Raw genomic sequence first — 17,976 nt, 5'->3', positions numbered from 1 at the left:
GCTGACAAAATAAACCCATGGTCTGTTGTAATTTACAGAGTGAACCCACAGTGGACCTTGTTTATTTTTCGAGGACGTTAATGCACCCTATTCATTCCTGACACATGAGGGCAGTGTGCGATCATTTGAAGAGCATGCTGGAAGATGCTCATAGAAATACTTACACTAAATGTGCTAAAATTGTTTATGTGCACCAAGACTTTCATAAAATACACAATCTGGCAGTGGGTTGCACAGAAAGCCCTGTTTTTAATAACAGTTCTTAATAAACTAATGAATAAACAGCTGACAGACGTGTTGAACTGTTTAACAGTTTAGGAGACATCACAGATGTTGATGCCACGTTTTTGGTGTCTGGTATCTGATTCAGACGGCTGGCTGCCTGTATTGGGCCGACAAATGATATCAGCTGACAGCAGCTCTAAACTGTTTACTTTTATATATTGATTCAATGTATTGATTTTTGTTATCTGTAAATTCAAATTTTAGAATTTGGAGTATTAAGTAGAGATCAATAACGTCTAGTTGATGCATTGCAGATGCTTGTGAAATATTTGAAAATGTTTAGTGTCAAGAAGAAAATCTTTTTGAAAATGCTCTAGAATGGGGAATAATCCCTTCCACTAATACCAATACTTATATTTATATCTAGGCCTATAAACGGTTTCTTTGGACATACACGCCTGGCCCAAAGTTAATTTCTGGTCTGTGTTTAGTTATCAGTCTGGTTAGTGGCTAGTAATATAACAATTTATTTTCTATTTAATTTATATTTTTATTTTGTTGTTTAGTAATTGCTCTAGAATGGGGAATAATTCCTTCCACTAATACCAATACTTATAGGGGTGGTTTCCCGAACAAGGATTAATTTAAGACAAGACTAGGCCTTAGTTAAATTTGGATATATAAGTTGTGTTAAAAAACATACTTTACAAAAAACATTACTGGTGTGCATCTTGAGACGAAACAATCGCACTGATATATTTTAAAATATGCCAGTGTAAGTTGTTTTCGTTTAAGACGCCTCCTAACATTTCAGTTAGTCTGGGACTAGTTTTAAACCCTGTCTGGGAAACTGCCCCATAATATTTACATCTAGGCCTATAGACGGTTTCTTCAGACATACACGCCTGGGCCAAAGTTAACTTCTGGTCTGTGTTTAGTTATCAGTCTGGTTAGTGGCTAGTAATATAACAATTTATTTTCTATTTAATTTATATTAGCATTTTATTGTTTATGAATGACATTAAATTAAATTAAAACTAGTTATTGATTCTTCGGGGAGGTCTACCGGAAGTTAAGTTTGTTTATGTTGTTGCCGTCAAAACAGCCTTTAATGTCAATGCGTTAATGTACAAAATACCAGCGAGACAAAAATATGTAGTTTAATGTTTTATTTGGTAATACTGTATATTTATCCGTCAAGTGAACATCCACATGGGAATTACAGAAAGCATCAAACACATGCATAGTCTGGTTTTTCTACCACAACTCTCATGTGGTTCAGACACGAGCTCACATTCCTGTACTTTTCCGCAGATCATTAAAGAGAAAGACAAAAGACAAGTAAAAAATAACACCATGATCATATAAATCAAAGGTAATAATACATATAAAAAAGTAGAAACATGGAAAAAAATCATTTAACTTACGCCATTTAACATTTAATACAAAGCAGTTTATTGTAAGTAGTTAAAGCTCGATGTGTATTAAACATTAACCTTGTAGATCAACAGTATAGAGCGTATTCGCAAGAGTTCAAGCTTGTTTATGGCGATGTTTCTGTATGAAGGAAAAAATGATTATATTAAAAGCAAATCTTAATTTAAATCACACTTAAGGTAAAAAGCTTCATACACTTATGCTGGAACACTGATAGCCAAAATATAAAGGCATGAATTTAACAAGTACTCATAATAATGCTCCCAAATGATGTTGACTTTATACAATGATTGTGATCCCTTTAAACTGTCCGAATTTCAAAACATGCTCTCTCTCTCTGTCTGACCACACTGGGCCACATGGTTCACCCTGTCAGCGCATAGCAACTAGTATTTTATTGCCACACCCCTCAGTCAATCACATGACTGTGCAACGACCAATCAGGGGACAGCAGCAACAATCCACCTCTGTTGTTTTCTCTCAAGCTGCCAATAAACTCCTGAGTTTATTGACATCACAGGAAGAAGGAACCCATGTCACCGTTTCCTCTTTCTGTGTGGAGAATCAGAGCACGCTATAGGTCCGCATCTTTGCATGCCAATCCAATTGGCCTTGTTGCAAAACTAAGGGTCTTCCCGTTACCATGGCAACTAAAGCCTCATGCACCTTTTCCGGCACATAATCTAATGACACAGTAAAACAATACGCAAGGTAAAAGAGCTCGCTGGGATCTTAGATAACTGCTTAACGTTTGCAAAATAAGCATGAAGGCATTTAAAATTCGCTATTGTAAAAGCAAAGCAGAGTTACAAAAAGCAGAGACAGCCCTCCTGGTTTTGTCTTTTTTTTTTAAGAAAGTGCAACAAGTTCAACTCATTACCGAAGCAATGAATGCGTAAATCGGACAAATAAACTCATTGTGTGTGTTTGTAAATAATGATTTAGAAAGGTAAACAGACATACTTACAAAACAAGGGGATGCTTCAATCATAAATGCGCATAAAAATCAAAATATGGTGAGGAATTGATTGTATATTACTTAATTTATGAACACTAGATCTGTTGTCTGTATAGTATATGTTTACATTGTCATTCCCTAATTTCTGTATATAAAAAGGATATGCCATGAAGCAGATACACACGATAGGGATGTAAAGCATGATAAAAGTTAGCAACAGCTTCATATACAACAGTTCAACATTCTGCAATTTGGTCAGCAGCACTAGTTTGCTTCCCTCACAAATTCATGCCTAGCGACATTGATTTTGGTCTTAAATTGGTGTTTTTCCAAATCCCCGCCGTCTGTTAAAAGTTCTTTCGTGGTCCCGTCACACCTTTGAACAATCTGGGAAGTCCTGCCTCACCATTTATCTGAGTGGACCAGTTGCCATGGAAATTACACTACCTTCAAAAGTAATACTGTCACTGTCGCCCCGTGTGGGTTTGGAGCAAAATGCCAGAAATCGAGAGACGTTTAAAAACTTCAGTTTTGGAAAAATTGTATGCTCTATTTGGCGAGAGAAATCTAAGCGCTGTTGGGGGAAGAAAGTGCTCGTATTTAAAGATTGTCCCTCACACAATGGGTTGTGTTTTCTGGGTGCCAGTTTACTCCAGTCCTGTCTCGTGTTGTGATATCTAATGAAGACGTTATACTAATCTAACCTTAACATTTCAATTTGGTAGAGGTTTGTCTTTATGTTGATATTAACTTACATCTATGATATTTGTAAGAGCCTCAGATTGGGCGATGTGGAGAGGGAGGGAGAGATAGATTAAGGATCCTCTACATCCATGAATTCCTTCTTGGGTGGAGCGACTCCACGATACCAGGCACAGGAGCCGTCCCCTCTTTTGATGCAGGCGTAGTGGTCAGACTGGCGCCCGTGAATGATCTTCTCCGTCACCCAATCTGTCCACAGACACTCCTCAGGGGCACTGATCTCGCATGGGAAGGTCGCACAGCGTGTGATCTGGGCAAAGCAAAAACGACAAGTGTTAAAGGGACAGTTCACCTATAAATGAAAATTCTTTATTTATTTGTTCACCCGAATGCCATTCTGAACCTGTATGACTTTCTTTCTTCTGCAGAACACAAAAGAAGATATTTTGAAGAACGTTGGTAACCGAACAACATCGGCCCCATTGACTTTAATTGTGTGGACAAAAAGCCACTTTTCATTTCTTAAAATATCTTCTTGTGTGTTTCACAGTATTAACTCCACACATAAATACATTTAAAATATCGATTTTATATTAAGGAAATGTAAGTGGCCCAAAACTCAAATGTTAACTAAAATCATACATTGCAAAAAACATATATTTTACAGAATTTTACTGCTATTTCTTTTACAGTTTACTTTTCACGTATAATGTCCAAAAAAACCCTGTAATGTTACGGAATTTTACAGTTTTACAGATTTTTCATATATTTTTTGAAAAACAATCAAAAACCGTCAAATGACAGAAAAAGACTGCAAATTTACAAGAAAACAACTATTTTTACGGGGAAAACTGTTATTTTATGGTAGATTTCTAGCGTCCCAACTGCGGGAAACTTACTTACTGTCTACTTTTAAAAAAATACATCAATTACACAAAAAGAACACAAACGTACAAGAAAACAGGGGAAAAGTATATATATTTTTTATTTTACAGAATAATTCTGGCGCTCCTAATTTTTACGAGATTTTTTTAAATTTATGTAAAGTATAATTTTACCTTTAATTAAACCTACTACTATTATCTTTCTTATTATTATCTTTATTGTTAGATGTTACCATCATTTAAGATGTGTTTTATGTTTTCAACAGTTCAACGCATTAACTCATTTAACAGTAACGTCTTAAATAGTAAAATATACGGCATAATGTCTGTTTCCAGAGAAAGACAGACGTCTTTCACATCCTGTACAACAGTAATGATTATTATGCGTCTCCAGGTATAAATCACCTTGCAGTCACACCCCATCTGGTAGCGCTGACTAAGACTCTTTTTCTGGGTGGCACTCATGGACTCCCAGGGCATGAGATGGTCACAGAGAGTCACGTGCATTTTGCCATTGTCGTCCTCCTTGCCTGAAACACAACGTGCAGTCAAAATAATCTGAAAAGACTGCGAACATCTGATAGTCACGGCCGACAGACAATAACACGATAACACGAAGCTGCCATGTTTACAGGCCTTGTTTTGTTTTGGAATAAAGTGTACCCATCTGTATTACGACTGAATCAAGAGGTCCTCGGAAAGCCACGCAAACACTACCGGTAGCTATCCCAGGATTTCACGGAATGGGCAGGTCAACTACAATGACATAAACCATCTTGAGGTTGTTTTCACCCAAAGCATGATTTTCCTGCTTTGGAACAGTGGGTTGTTTCTACCCCGTATGCGGATGGGAACATGTGCCCTGAAATGGCCACCTCAGCAGTTATTCTGTGCTCAAGGATTGAGCTCTCTCATTATTTTACCCCCCTCCTCCTCTCAAACTTTGGCTTTTGAAGGCAATTGCTACCCTCCACAGACCTTTTGCCTTGTCAGCTCTGTAATTTGGGTTCTGCTGGAATGGTCTGAGATGGGGAAACCAGAAGATGTGTTCATCTTTTGACGTTCTTTAAAATTCGTCCTATTTTTCTGTCAGAGTTGCCTGCTCAGCAAGTTCATTAAAAGAGCATATACAGATACAGTCATACTGTATATACAATACGCTTTATGTCACGGTTTGTAAACCTTTGTCCGTTCTAAAAGTGACTTAATTGGAAAACGTGCTGTGAAGGCAGTAACCAATAGCACAAAATGAAACAGCACAAAACATCGCTGTAGGGAATTTTTTTTACCTGAGATGAGGTATTCCTTCTTGCCATTCGTTTCCAAATTTGTCACCCCGCACACAGCAGATGAGGGTGCGGTGAAAACTAAATCGATGTGGCGATCCGGGCCTTTGAACATCTAAGGGAATACAGAGTCTCACATTCAGTGATGTTTTTTTATGTAGGTTGGATTTGACAGACGGCTGGACAGGGAGAGGAAAAAAGCGTGCGTTTTACCTTGATCTGCTTAATCTCATATTGGAGCCGTTTGATAGGATTGCCATAAATGTCATTGCCAGAATCCACTTCTTTTTTTCCAACCACCTTGGCCCTGATTACTGCAGAAAAAGAGAGATTGATGACATGCTTGTTTTCATACTGCTGAAAAACTGAAAAAAAGCTGAAAAATAGATTTTTTAGAATATTTTTTAGAATGCTTCTCTAAAACTTTTCAGCGTTTTTCAAAGTCAAAGTCTGCAATTTTGTTATAACAGCTATTGCTGCAAATCCGTTATTATAGTTTTTTCAGTTTTATTGTGGTTTTATTAACATTTTGAAATAGCTTTTATATTTTTTACTTTTATGTTAAGTTTAGATTAATTTTTAGCAATTATGTTACGCGCTTTTGTCATTATATCATTTCTTTTTTATGCTTAATTTTTATATTGTTATGTTACATATATTTCAGTTTTAGTTTTTTATAGTTTTAGTGAAATTACACTTACTTTAGTTCATTACTAAGGCAACATTTCTATTTTTCACTTAGTTTAACAAAAACAGTAAGTTCTCTAATATAAATTGTATATCACAATCTAAATAATATATACATATTTAACTATTACTTGGGATTATATTTTATTGGATTCAAAAATAAATGTTTGTTTTAGTAAACTATAATAACCTCGCTGCAAATATGTTAGATACACTATATCTCACATAAGTAGAAGTAACAACGTGCATCATGACAATCTCTTCCGGTTAATTTTTACACTTATCAAGGCCCGTTTTCAACCCCGTTACCCAAGTTATTTAAATCATGAATATTGAAAATTTCTCTAATGGGAAATGAAAGTTCATCAATATAGCTAAAAAATCAAATGTGGTGTCCAATCGCCAAGTCACAGCTCAAAATAGCTTTTCTTCCTCACTGGTTTCCCAACATATCACTGCAATTTCATAAATATGTTATGCAATGGCTAATTTGTATACATTTGTATGATCTCTTGATTAGGTTTAGGGGACTTTATCCTCTAATAGTCATGCTATTTTGTGTGATTCACTTTGTACAGTACACTTTACACTGTTGTAATTCATACAAATTAGCCGCCTCACAAAACGGTTACAAATTCCCCCTTGAGAATAAGCAGGTTTTTCCACCACTCCCCATTTCAGTAAAACATATAAACACAAAATCTAACAAAGGGATTCTGTTGAGTCACGATGAAAACAGACGCATGACTCTCGTGTGGTGCTCACCTCTCATCTGAGGTCTTGTCTAATCAGCAGTGAGAGGTCTCTCTCACAGAGAGTCACGGAGTCATGCCCCCAAACCCAAATCCCATTTCCTGCGGGCTGAGCGTTTGCAGCTGTACGCCTTTTCTTTAGCTTTCTTTGTCAGGTCAGCCAACATGCGGACGCATGACAACCTACAGCTGACTCATTCAATCTCGTGCCTTTTATATACGCCCTTATTTTCCTTAATCGGTTTTTAATGGCTGTTATTTCTTCATGAAAGCGCTAGACGGAAACATAACATGCAAGGTAATGGAATTGTTCACACAAAAATGAACATTCTGTCATCGTTTGCTCACCCTCAGGTCTTTCCAAACCAATATGATGATATTTTTTCCGTGGATCATAGGAAGCAGTTTTAAGTATTTTTTGAAGTCATTCACTGATATTGTTGCCTCGGCTCAAGCTTTTGTCATCATAGATTGTCGTTGTATAGCAAGAGCCATTCTTCAATGATATCTTTTGTGTTCCGCACAGACACAAAAGCATACAGTGTACAGTTTTGGAACAACATGTTATGTCATAAATAAACGTATAAACTTTACTTTTAAGGGGACAAAAAAAGCACCCAAACGGAGGCTGCGTTGGGGCTACCCCAACATGACCCTGAACTCCATCAGAAGAACCCTCTAACCCTTTACAAACCAAGTCTGTGAGGAAAGCTCCACACTCACAGAAGATAACAAGAACAGTAAGTCCTCTAATATAAATTGTATATCACAATCTAATGGAGCATATTTTAAACAATGATTTCATGCATGACTGTGTTTGATAAGCCCTCCTAATGTGTATTTTACAGATCTCCCACCCAGCAAATGTATTTAGACTTCAAAGATAAGTAAAACACAGAGACACAGAGAAGTCCCTCTCCTTCTTTCTTCCATCTCACGGGTATGTCTAAAACAACTGTCCGTTGTTTTCGTCACTTTTGTAAGTCACTTTGGATAAAGTGCCAGGTAAACGCGTAATTGTAAATGCTAATGATATTGTTCAAATAGAATTTGGATACTTTTTGGTTGTCACACTGTATGGAACATACTGTATATCTAACGTAAACGAACAACACATGTGGCTACTTTGCCATACCTCAAATCAATTGTGTGAACTAGTTAAACTAAAAGTAGCCTAATTATAAAACTTGCTATGGGAACATTGTTCTAGCACCTTTTTAATCCAAGTAGGAATTCATCAATGGACTTCAAAATAAATTACTTCAATATAATCTTCGCTGCAAAATAAAACTTCATGTTATTGAATCTGATGTTGTTTACCTCCTCGTCTCGTCTATATTGGCCAATGGCCATGTAAACAAATTAGTAAGTGATTACAGGCTAATGTTTCCCTCAGGGCTAAATGTGTCTGTGTAAACCAGTGGATCTTCTTGTTTCTTCATACACTATTTGCTAAGTTGTCCAAATATATACTGAAAATCTCTATTTTAACAATTTATTCACCCTAAAATAACCAGTCCATTCCATGTCCACAGTGTACACAGCCATTTAGTGACCGGATGAGGACAAGTTTCAATAGACTTTATTTGTGTTGCCAGATTCTGAGGTGAGAACATAAAAGGGGAAGCGATAGTGTTTCTGGTTTTGGAGTATTGCAAATGAACATTGCACTAAATGAACCTTTTGCGTAATGTAGGAGGTAACGTTTTCTTGTCTTTAATTCTTTTTTATTTTGTTCCAGTACCCAACATTTTAAACTGGACATCAAGTGGAGGCCAATATTCCATTGATACTCTATATTCTACTGACTACTGATATTCTTTTTTTTTTATTAAAGGAATTATTTCGGTATCCCTTAAGTACATTTATGCATTTGGCAGACGCAAAGCGACTTACATTGCATTATCCTATACAGCTGTTTCTAAGCATGTGCGATCCCCTAGGATCGAACCCACGACCTTGCCGTTGTTAGCGCCATGCTCTTACCACTGAGCTACAGGAAAGCTGTACTAACTCTACACAATTATTTTAGGTCATGATCCACCAGTTGAGAACCCCTAAATGAATGCATGAACATGAAGGGATAGTCCTTCATCATTTATTCACCCTCATGATTTTTCAAACCTGTATGACCTTCTTTCTTCTCCGGAACACAAAAGAAGATATTCTGAAGAACATTGCTAACCTATCAAAAAACAAAAACCTGTGTTTCACAGAAGACAGAAAGTCATACAGATTTAGAATTGAAAGGGATACAGAACTATCCCTTTAAAATCATACTGGGTGATGGAAACACGCTGTCTGTCGCCGTCTCATCAGCTAAACCCCGAAAAAAACAAAAACAGCTATAAAGAAGCTGAAAAGATTTACAGCACACGGTTTCATGTTAATCAAGTGCAGATGTAAATGAATCAAGACAGCTTCTCAAGTAGGCCTTCATCAGTAGCAGCTGTCTTGTAAACCAAGACTCCAATTACATCCGCACAAGTTACATTCTTCCAATGAGCTCTTTCTGTGTGAGTCAGACAAACATAATATCCAAACTGACCTAAGGTCAGTTTAAAGAGGTCTGAAGGATTAACATATTAGCTGTGCCACACCACCTCTTTTGTCCCACCCATGTCCTTTCAAAAACAGACGCTCGATGTGCTTTTCCAGCTGTTTGGATCTGCTGTGTGTTTTGTTAGGACAGCTTGTTTTAATCGAGCTGCGCCGAGGAACATTTCTGCAAAACTACTTAGGCAAAGGCTGAAAGAGAGATACAAATGGAGCAGAATTTATGAGACAAACTGGCTTTTACAAGTTGAATTAGACCTTCTGCTTAATTTCTCGTGGCTAATAACGGCTTCCTGTATATCAACCGGTCGAATGTTGAAGGTCATGGGTTTGAATCCCAGTGAATGTATGGATTTATACAATGTACACCAAGAATGCACTGTAAGTGTTTTCAATAAAAGCATCTGCCAAAGTCAAGTTAGAACCAAGACAGAAATGGTCAAATCTACTGTTGCAGTTTTTGAGAAACCAGTGGAAAATGTGATTTCAGGAACATAAGATGCAGGGACATAAAAGGAAAAAACACATATGCAGTCGCACAGTCATTATTCTACACCCATGGGTTCACTTTATGGGCTGGAAAAGGCACAGATATGAAGGGTTCGTTACTCTTAAAGTTAACGATAGTCCCCCTCCCGATCCTGTCCAAGCTGCATGCTTTTCTGTGTATGTCAGGACTTCTTGTGTTTATATGGATGACATGTTCTATAGGACATGCAGAGGCCGTGACAGCCCTGCACCAAAAGATACTGTCCTTAAACTAATTCAAAGTACTTTCAATGTGCCTTTCACCTTTAAAGTAGGTCATCTATCTGAACAGTTATCATACAAGCTGTTTTAGACCTTAAATTCCAGATGGCAAACGCTAGGATAAAACCATCTACTGGTGAAATGATCAAGCGATACTTCAAAGGATTCAGAGAACATCCCAGTGGCAACTGCCCGACTTTGCAGACGTCACTGTTGGGTTTGAGAACATTATGGGTCTCCAGTCTCTCCAGGGCCGTTTATTTGATTTATCTCTGAATTTATGTATTTATTCTGAAATGGCTTAAAAGGGTGGGCAGGTTTGGATGGGTATAGCCTTTAGTTGCGCTGTCACGATATTATATTCACACTTCACGTTTATCGTGGTCGAAGACCTTCGCTTTAAAGATTTTAGCACGGTATCTATTTCAATGTGTGTTTTTTAGATGAACAAATTATCCTATCAGTCAAATTCACCTTTAATTTAGCTTTCCTCCACTTTTGGCCCCCCCCCCAAAAATCACAGGATTAAAGAAACTTTGTAACCATTGTGGCCTCTTAAGGCAAAGCTTTAAATAGGTGCTGAATAATTTACGATATTATCATTTGTGTAGAATTAACACAATATGGATAATCATGTTTTTTTTATATATCACGATTATTGCCAATACCAGTATATTGTGGCACCCTTAAACTTGAGTTTGTCACAGCCCTGAACTATGATTTGTTGTCTAGTATTAAGTGGCTATTTTTGTCTTAAGAGCATGTTGGTGGACCAAAATTATATGATATACCCATTAATGCAAGATTATCAGTATTTTGGTTCATTTCCCAACAACAGAACTATTTAGAAAAGAATAGCTAATTTTCATGTGTACACGTACAGCGTATCGATGCACTTAAAGTAATTGGACACAATTCCAATGTTGAGGAAAACAGTACAAAAATATTATATACTGTACATTGTATGATAAAAAAAGCCTCAATGAAAATCTTAAAACGTGTAAAAATGTTTGTATGATGTAGAAAAAGTTCTCCCAAGGTAGAAAAACAAACTTGTGTTTGTGTGTGAGGTATGTTCTGTGCTTGCATGCAAAATTGGTTACATTAGGACTCTTAACACATAGTACTACAACTTCCTTAAAATACATGATTTTGACACAGCATCACATGGTTACTGATAGCTCACAGTTCCTCTGATGTTTTGCAGCATCTTCAGCTTCATCTTTCCTCACTGACCCACATTCCCGTGGCCCGATAATCATGCATATCCCACAACGCCTGCTGCCTCCACGGATGACTTCCACTCTCTTATATATATACACATATCATAATCAAAAAGTCATAGTTTCCATGAAAACATACCCACCACAAATACCCGCCACATCCTGAGTTTCCGTACCATCGCACAGCTTTTAGCAATCAAGACTAACGCCGAGCCCAAGCAGACCACTGCACTGAAATCCCCAAACTCCTCCTCGACTCCCACCTCTACAGACGCCACTCACAGGCCTTACTGAGACAGATGGCAACTAAAAAATATTCCATCTAATGGGTATCAAACGATCGCCATTTTATTTTTAGTATTACACCGGTCACATGGCTGTTCTGAGATACGGTTTGGAGAAGTTTGGAAACAAATCTTTAAAGTTTTCCTCAAAATATGGAACATGAGTCACTTATTGCTCATATTGCTATTATGATATCTGTAATGGATGGTGAATATAGTTAGATGATGTTATTCAATAAACTGAAAGAAAAAGCCATAGGAGACACCTTTAAGAATCACTTAAAGGGATAGTTCACCCAAAAATCGTTCAAAACCTGTATGACTCTTTCTTCTTCTGAACATTGATGAAGATATTTAAAATGAAATGAAGTGGTTTTGTGTCTATAAAAGGTAAGTGAATGGAGCGAGTGTTGTTTGGCTACCAACGTTCTTCACAACATCTTCTTTTGTGTTCTGTAGAAGAAAGAAAGTCATACAGGTTTGGAATGACATGAGCGTGAGTAAATGATGAAAGAATTGTTGGGTGAACTCAATCTCTTTAACTATCCTATGATGATGCAAAGAGCCACAGAAAGAAAGCTGGATTTGTCTGCATCGTCATTATTACAAGTACAAGAAAACCTTTGCAAATTTTAAAGACTGAGGTTTACCCACATGAAAAAGGTCTGGTCCGAACAACTGCCAGCTGACCGCTGCCCACTGCCTCAGTCTTGGCTACATAAACCCGCAGAGAGGGCATGACAGGACGTGGGGCAGCGCTGGTCTCTGTGAGGTTTGCTGACTACATCTAAACGCCATTTATCTTCCATCTTTATCAAAATACAAGCGGGGGCATTTTTCTCATTTGGGTGTTTTTATCACAAGGTCTATACTTCATGTTCACTGCAATGAGCGCCCACACGCGGGGGAAGATTGTCGACATGTAGCTTGTGAAAGTCACATCCTCACGACAATCTGTCTGACGCAAACTGCGGCTCACTGTAGGCAATCCAGAATATGAGCAAACAACAAGAAATGAATGGGAAGGATGAATAACATGCATTCGCAGGGTGATTGCAGTGAGCGTGTCGTGCCAGTTTTTTTGGAAGTAGTTTACATACATATGTGTTTCCAAATAACAATCAGTTCTTGATAACTTTATCTTTGATATTTGATATTTTGAGCTGTATAACTAGTGGAACTTATTTGTTTGGTTGGGACGTCAAAGAAGAAATGCTCTGGTTGAACACAAGATACGTCTAATAAACCTGTTTCTATTGGAACACATCATTGAATCTGGTCACACAAACATAAGAAATCAACAAATACATCCCCTATGAAAACGGTTCGTGCTTACTAAAAACTGGGTGGTCGAACTATTTGTTCCAGGTAGCTTGTGGAAACAGTAAAGCTTATCAGTAATTCTAGACATGCCACGTAGATGTCAAAAATGCCGCCTACATTGTTGGTCTGCGTCCATACATCATTGTTCCCCTGTTACCCTGCATGAATGACCACCGTTGTCGTTGTGCGCCCAAATACCACACTCAAAAATCCCTGCTTCCACAACACGCCGGTTGTTGGTGCGCTCCGACTTCACAAAGGCCTACCTGTGCTCTTATGAGAAATGTTTGCACAGAGAGAAATTTGGCATCCTGCGTTTGTAATTCCTCTTTTTTACCCAATTTATAACTTCCCTGAACCTTCCCAAAAGGAATTTACCACTGTTTTATTCAGGAATGTTTAGCACCACACCCCGGTCTTCTTTCTGATCCGTGTGGCCTACAGAATACGGCATACTGTTGAAATGAAATCACGCTGCTCAGCACGGTTTGCCAAAAAGGGATCAGGTATGGCTACAGCTCGAGCCCGAAAACATTTTAACAGATAAACGTCTTGACAAAATGATGGCCATTATTATTTAGCGTTCAGTTGGGCAGCTTACTTTTTATTTATACAGAATATACAACCCTGGGAACACCAAACGAGGCCAAAGAACTTTTTTTAACATCTCACAAGTTCCGCTGAGGCAAAAAGAGACTGCATTTATTGATATAGAGGTGTTGCCTACTCTTTTTTCTAGTAAGCTATTTTTGATCACTTTTTCCCCCTTTATATAAAGATGTATAGTGCAAAAGCTAACAGGAAGTGATGGAAAAGGGGACAGGATCAAAAAAGGCCCTTAAACCTGGGAATTGAAATAGGGTCACCCAAGGCCAAACAGCGTGAAGCCATAGCTACACTCTTGGCCACCACTGACTACTATAGTAGGAAAAATGACAATGGTAGTCAAATGTGCCCCAGAACTGTTTCCTTTCCTACATTCTTCAAAATATCCCTGTTGAACAGCCTATGCTGGTTAGGTAGGTTTTGAAGCATGCTAGCTGGTTTGTGCCGGTTTAAGCACATCCTTAGCTGGTTCAATGACCAGCACAAACCAGCTACCATGCTTCAAAACCTACCTAACCAGCAGATGCTGGATTTTTCAACAGGGATCTTCTTTTGTGTTCAACGGTTTGTGTTTGGTTACAAGCATTCTTCCAAATATCTTTTTCTGTGTTCATCAGAACAAAGAAATGTATACGGATTGAGGGTGAGTAAATGAAGACAGAATCTTCATTTTTGAGTGAACTGTTCCTTTAAATATATGTCTGAGTCAATAGGTTTGTAAACTATACTTTGCCATATACCGCAGTAGTGCATTGGGTGACATGAGTTCTTTTATTTCTTGAATTCTCTTCTTGTCATCCACTCCACTGTCCTGCCAAAACTAAATGGCTTTGTCAGTGTTGTTTTAGACAGTACGACAGTATGAGCTTAGAAATGCATTTTGGACAGACTTTAAAAGGACATGAAAAATGGCACAGCTCACTGTGCAGCTGTCAATCATGTAACAAGCCCTGTGCTTGTGACTCAACAACAGTAAACGACAAGGAAAATCCTCAATGTTATGAGGGCAGTAGTCAGATGACACTTCCACGGTCTCTTCACTAATGCACGTAGTGTTTATTGAATCACATTTATTTGACTTACTATACATTATTTTTTAAAGATTCTGACCTATTATAGTAAATAATAAATGTGTGATTGGCTGCATTTCATGTCAATCAGACATTTATTTCCTCTCTGAATGGGCGTTTCTTGGGCAGAATAAACTTGAAAAAGGTTCCAGACTTTATATTATCAGTCAAAAGTCTGGCTACTGTACGTGAGTCTGTACTGTATGTGTGCCAACGCTGGGCACATATAAACCTTATTAATGCCAACCACAGATTCAAAGAAACACTGGCAAAAACACGGACAGACCGCAAAGGAAAATGACAGCATTTGCTTCTTTTATTAATATGGCAAGTACCAGGTTTTGTCATGAAATACAAGGACTGAATTCATTTCCGGCCTGTTCATTTCTACTGCGTCAAGGAACAGCCACTAATAAAGGTCAACTTTTTACAAATCAATGGAAAAAACCTTTCTCCGTCGATCCAAGAAGAACTGGTTCAAAGCCAGTGAGCTGAGGCAAGGGTGGGTTGTGCAGCCAAAGACTGCGCTTTTCTCACCGTTTCAAGAATGCCATGCATATTTCTAAAAGACTTTCATAGCTTTTTCCTCTCCGGCACATCCAGAGCCGTCGGCCAGATGTCAGATCAGATGCTTTCTGCAGTAGATGCGTGGTTCTAATCAAACCACACTGCATAAGCCCTTGAAAACACTTTAAGAGGGAGCAGGCCTCTGCGCATTTGTCTTACATTCTATTACCAGCATGGGACAGGACTTTGGTTCTGTTCCAGCAGCTGCGTACCAAGCAAACCATCTCTGGACAGGGCTTGAATTAAGCATGAACTGGGAGGGAAAGCCCCTGTGGGACGCGAAACATTCTTGTCATTTTTTATCCCTCGCTTTTCTCCATCTCCGGCAAATATGAAATAGAGACCAGTTGAGCTGGAAGTCAAGACCTTAGTAGTTCTCTTGTTCTTTCTTTACCACTTTATACAGTACTTCTCTTTTCTCTCTATCACTTCATAACACCTCATTCATTGCAAAATTGATCGCATTAAAAAATATATGCTTTTATGAATAAAGAACTGCTTGTGTTTGTGTATTCCTTGCGATGCAAAAGTTTCTTACTCAATATGTTTTGTCTCAAGTATTTTCTAGAAGTAAAATATCTAAACATCCTAACATGTGTATTTCTGACCCCATTGTGATTTTTCTTGTTTTAGGCAAAAACCTCACTGAAGATTGATGCTGATTGAATAATAAATTATTCTAAAAACAAAACGTTTTCCTCATAGAAATTCGGTTTGCATATGCATACAAAAATGCTGACTTACAGTATGGTTATAAGGTCCATAACCGTGCTCTTGTCAGTGCAGTGTTTTACCAAATTGACCACAGAAAACAATACGATAACAGATATATTTTGCTTCATAATGAAACTAAGATCTGCTATAAATTCTCCTTATCGGAGATGTGCTCAGTGACAGTATAATCTTGCAGATGACCGCAGAGATTTTGGTGACCTGGAGCTAGACAGTGAATCAGTGTGAATCCACAAGCCAGCAGAATGGTGTGAATGTCTCATGGTGTTACCCCAACAGACATCTGTGCCACATTCACATTTGTCATTCAACAAAACAACTACAGTCCTAGGTAATGTGTTTATAGAGCAAACTTGATTCATTGTTACTATTGTTCAATAATTGCTAGTTGCGCATCATCATAATAATCTAGCAAATAAAGTTTTGTTTATAAACACGATCTCACAAATAAAATGCATGCAAACAGAGGAAAAAACAGTAGAGCGACGACTTTCAAATTTCTACAACCTGGACTCGAAAACAAGATCAGGATGCCATGCGCATACGCACACTGAGCACGAGCTCATTGTACATATTGCCGTTAGTTAACTGGACTGTTTTGGTCCATTCGGACGAACTCGTCACGCGTCGCGGTAAAGATTTCGCATTGTGACGTAGGAGCGTTTAAAGAACGTTGAAACGCACTTACCGACATCAGCATTGCAGAACGCCTGTTGAGGATGAACGGGAGAACAACTGCACGCTTCTGCGATTTCTCCCACCCGACACAGTATCAGCACCACAAGTGTGCCGACACAGCTCCTGACGCTTTTCATTTTCCCCTCACTTTAGAATTTGACTGCAAAATGAAAGGCAAATAGGTACACGATCTTCTGCAATGTCAAACCAGATCCGTTCCCTTTACAAAACCGAAAAGTACAACGTCCGCCGCCGTTTGAGATGCCCACGCGTTGAGTATTACTATCGTTTTTAATTCCACGGAAACGAACGGGTTCGTTGGTAATAAAGAAAGTGCCCCGCTGCTCTTTAACGGTCTTTCCAGTTCCTTCTCTTTCCACAGCCTTCTATGGGTGTGTTTGCACACAGACCAGGTTTATGCCTTAATACTGTGACTGGACTCCTCCCTTCGAACCAGATTCAGCCAGAGGTGGGCGCTTCCGTAAAGCTCTTCAAAAAGCTTCAAAAGATTTCTTTCACTCTCTCTGTCAACATGGAGTTTTACAAAAATGTCAACTTAAAGCCTTAAATAATAATATTCTATTCTTCTCTTTAAAAAAAACTTTTATTATGCTATTATATATGAAGAGTTTGGTTCCAAAATGAAATAACTCCGTTTTTAAAAAAAGGTCAAAAATCATGTTTTTTTATTGTGCATTCCAATTAATATCAATCAAACTGCAGTTGGTTTGTTTTGATTTAAGCCATAATAACTAAAATGCTAAAATACATCTAGCTAACTAACACGATAAATAAAACACAATAAAAACATGATATCAGGAGATAGGAGTTATCTCATTTTGGAACCAAACTCTTCATATATTATTTATTTAAACAGATGTTTTTCCTATAGGTCAGGAAAACTAAACAGGTATCAAAATGTCTTGATTTTTTATTGTTATTATTATTTTTTGCGTAGATTTACTAAATTGCTAATGTTTGTATCTAATGTGGACCATGATATTTGAATGCACATTAATGCTTGTAAATATAAAAACAAAATGTGACAATGTTGTATAAAACAGAATAAGGTTTGTTAACATTTTCTCTCCTCTTTCTTCTCATTTTAAAGCCATCTTCCTTTGTATAACTTTCTTTTACTATAAACCATAATCTCACAATGAAACCCTTAAAACCCATTTCCTACTTATAACAGTATTTTGACCCCAAAGCACACACAATTACTAAATGGTGATATTTTTATAAGGGTCATTTAT

General features: G+C 37.8%; 1 protein-coding gene across 1 annotated transcript; it reads right to left on the bottom strand.

The window, feature by feature from the left end:
• Positions 1-1,379: 1,379 nt before the first annotated feature.
• On the bottom strand, positions 1,380-17,137 carry timp2a (TIMP metallopeptidase inhibitor 2a). The gene is made up of 5 exons (XM_057358892.1): positions 16,731-17,137; positions 5,706-5,806; positions 5,496-5,607; positions 4,612-4,736; positions 1,380-3,632 (listed from the first exon to the last, which is right to left on the bottom strand). Exons 1-5 carry the CDS (start codon positions 16,855-16,857, stop codon positions 3,435-3,437), a joined length of 663 nt encoding a protein of 220 aa, XP_057214875.1. The 5' UTR covers positions 16,858-17,137; the 3' UTR covers positions 1,380-3,434.
• Between the last annotated feature and the right edge of the window lie 839 nt (positions 17,138-17,976).

This window comes from Triplophysa rosa, linkage group LG18, assembly GCF_024868665.1.
Source record: "Triplophysa rosa linkage group LG18, Trosa_1v2, whole genome shotgun sequence".
NCBI lineage: Eukaryota > Metazoa > Chordata > Actinopteri > Cypriniformes > Nemacheilidae > Triplophysa > Triplophysa rosa.
This window is presented reverse-complemented; position numbering and strand designations above follow the sequence as displayed.

Bases quoted from the DNA above. Each gene is read 5' to 3' on its own strand.
- timp2a (XM_057358892.1), bottom strand. From the start codon at position 16,857: ATGAAAAGCGTCAGGAGCTGTGTCGGCACACTTGTGGTGCTGATACTG. The intron at 5,807-16,730 runs GTAAGTGCGTTT...CTTTTTCTGCAG, and splicing joins GTTCTGCAATGCTGATGTCG to TAATCAGGGCCAAGGTGGTT. The intron at 3,633-4,611 runs GTGATTTATACC...TGCTTTGCCCAG, and splicing joins AGATGGGGTGTGACTGCAAG to ATCACACGCTGTGCGACCTT.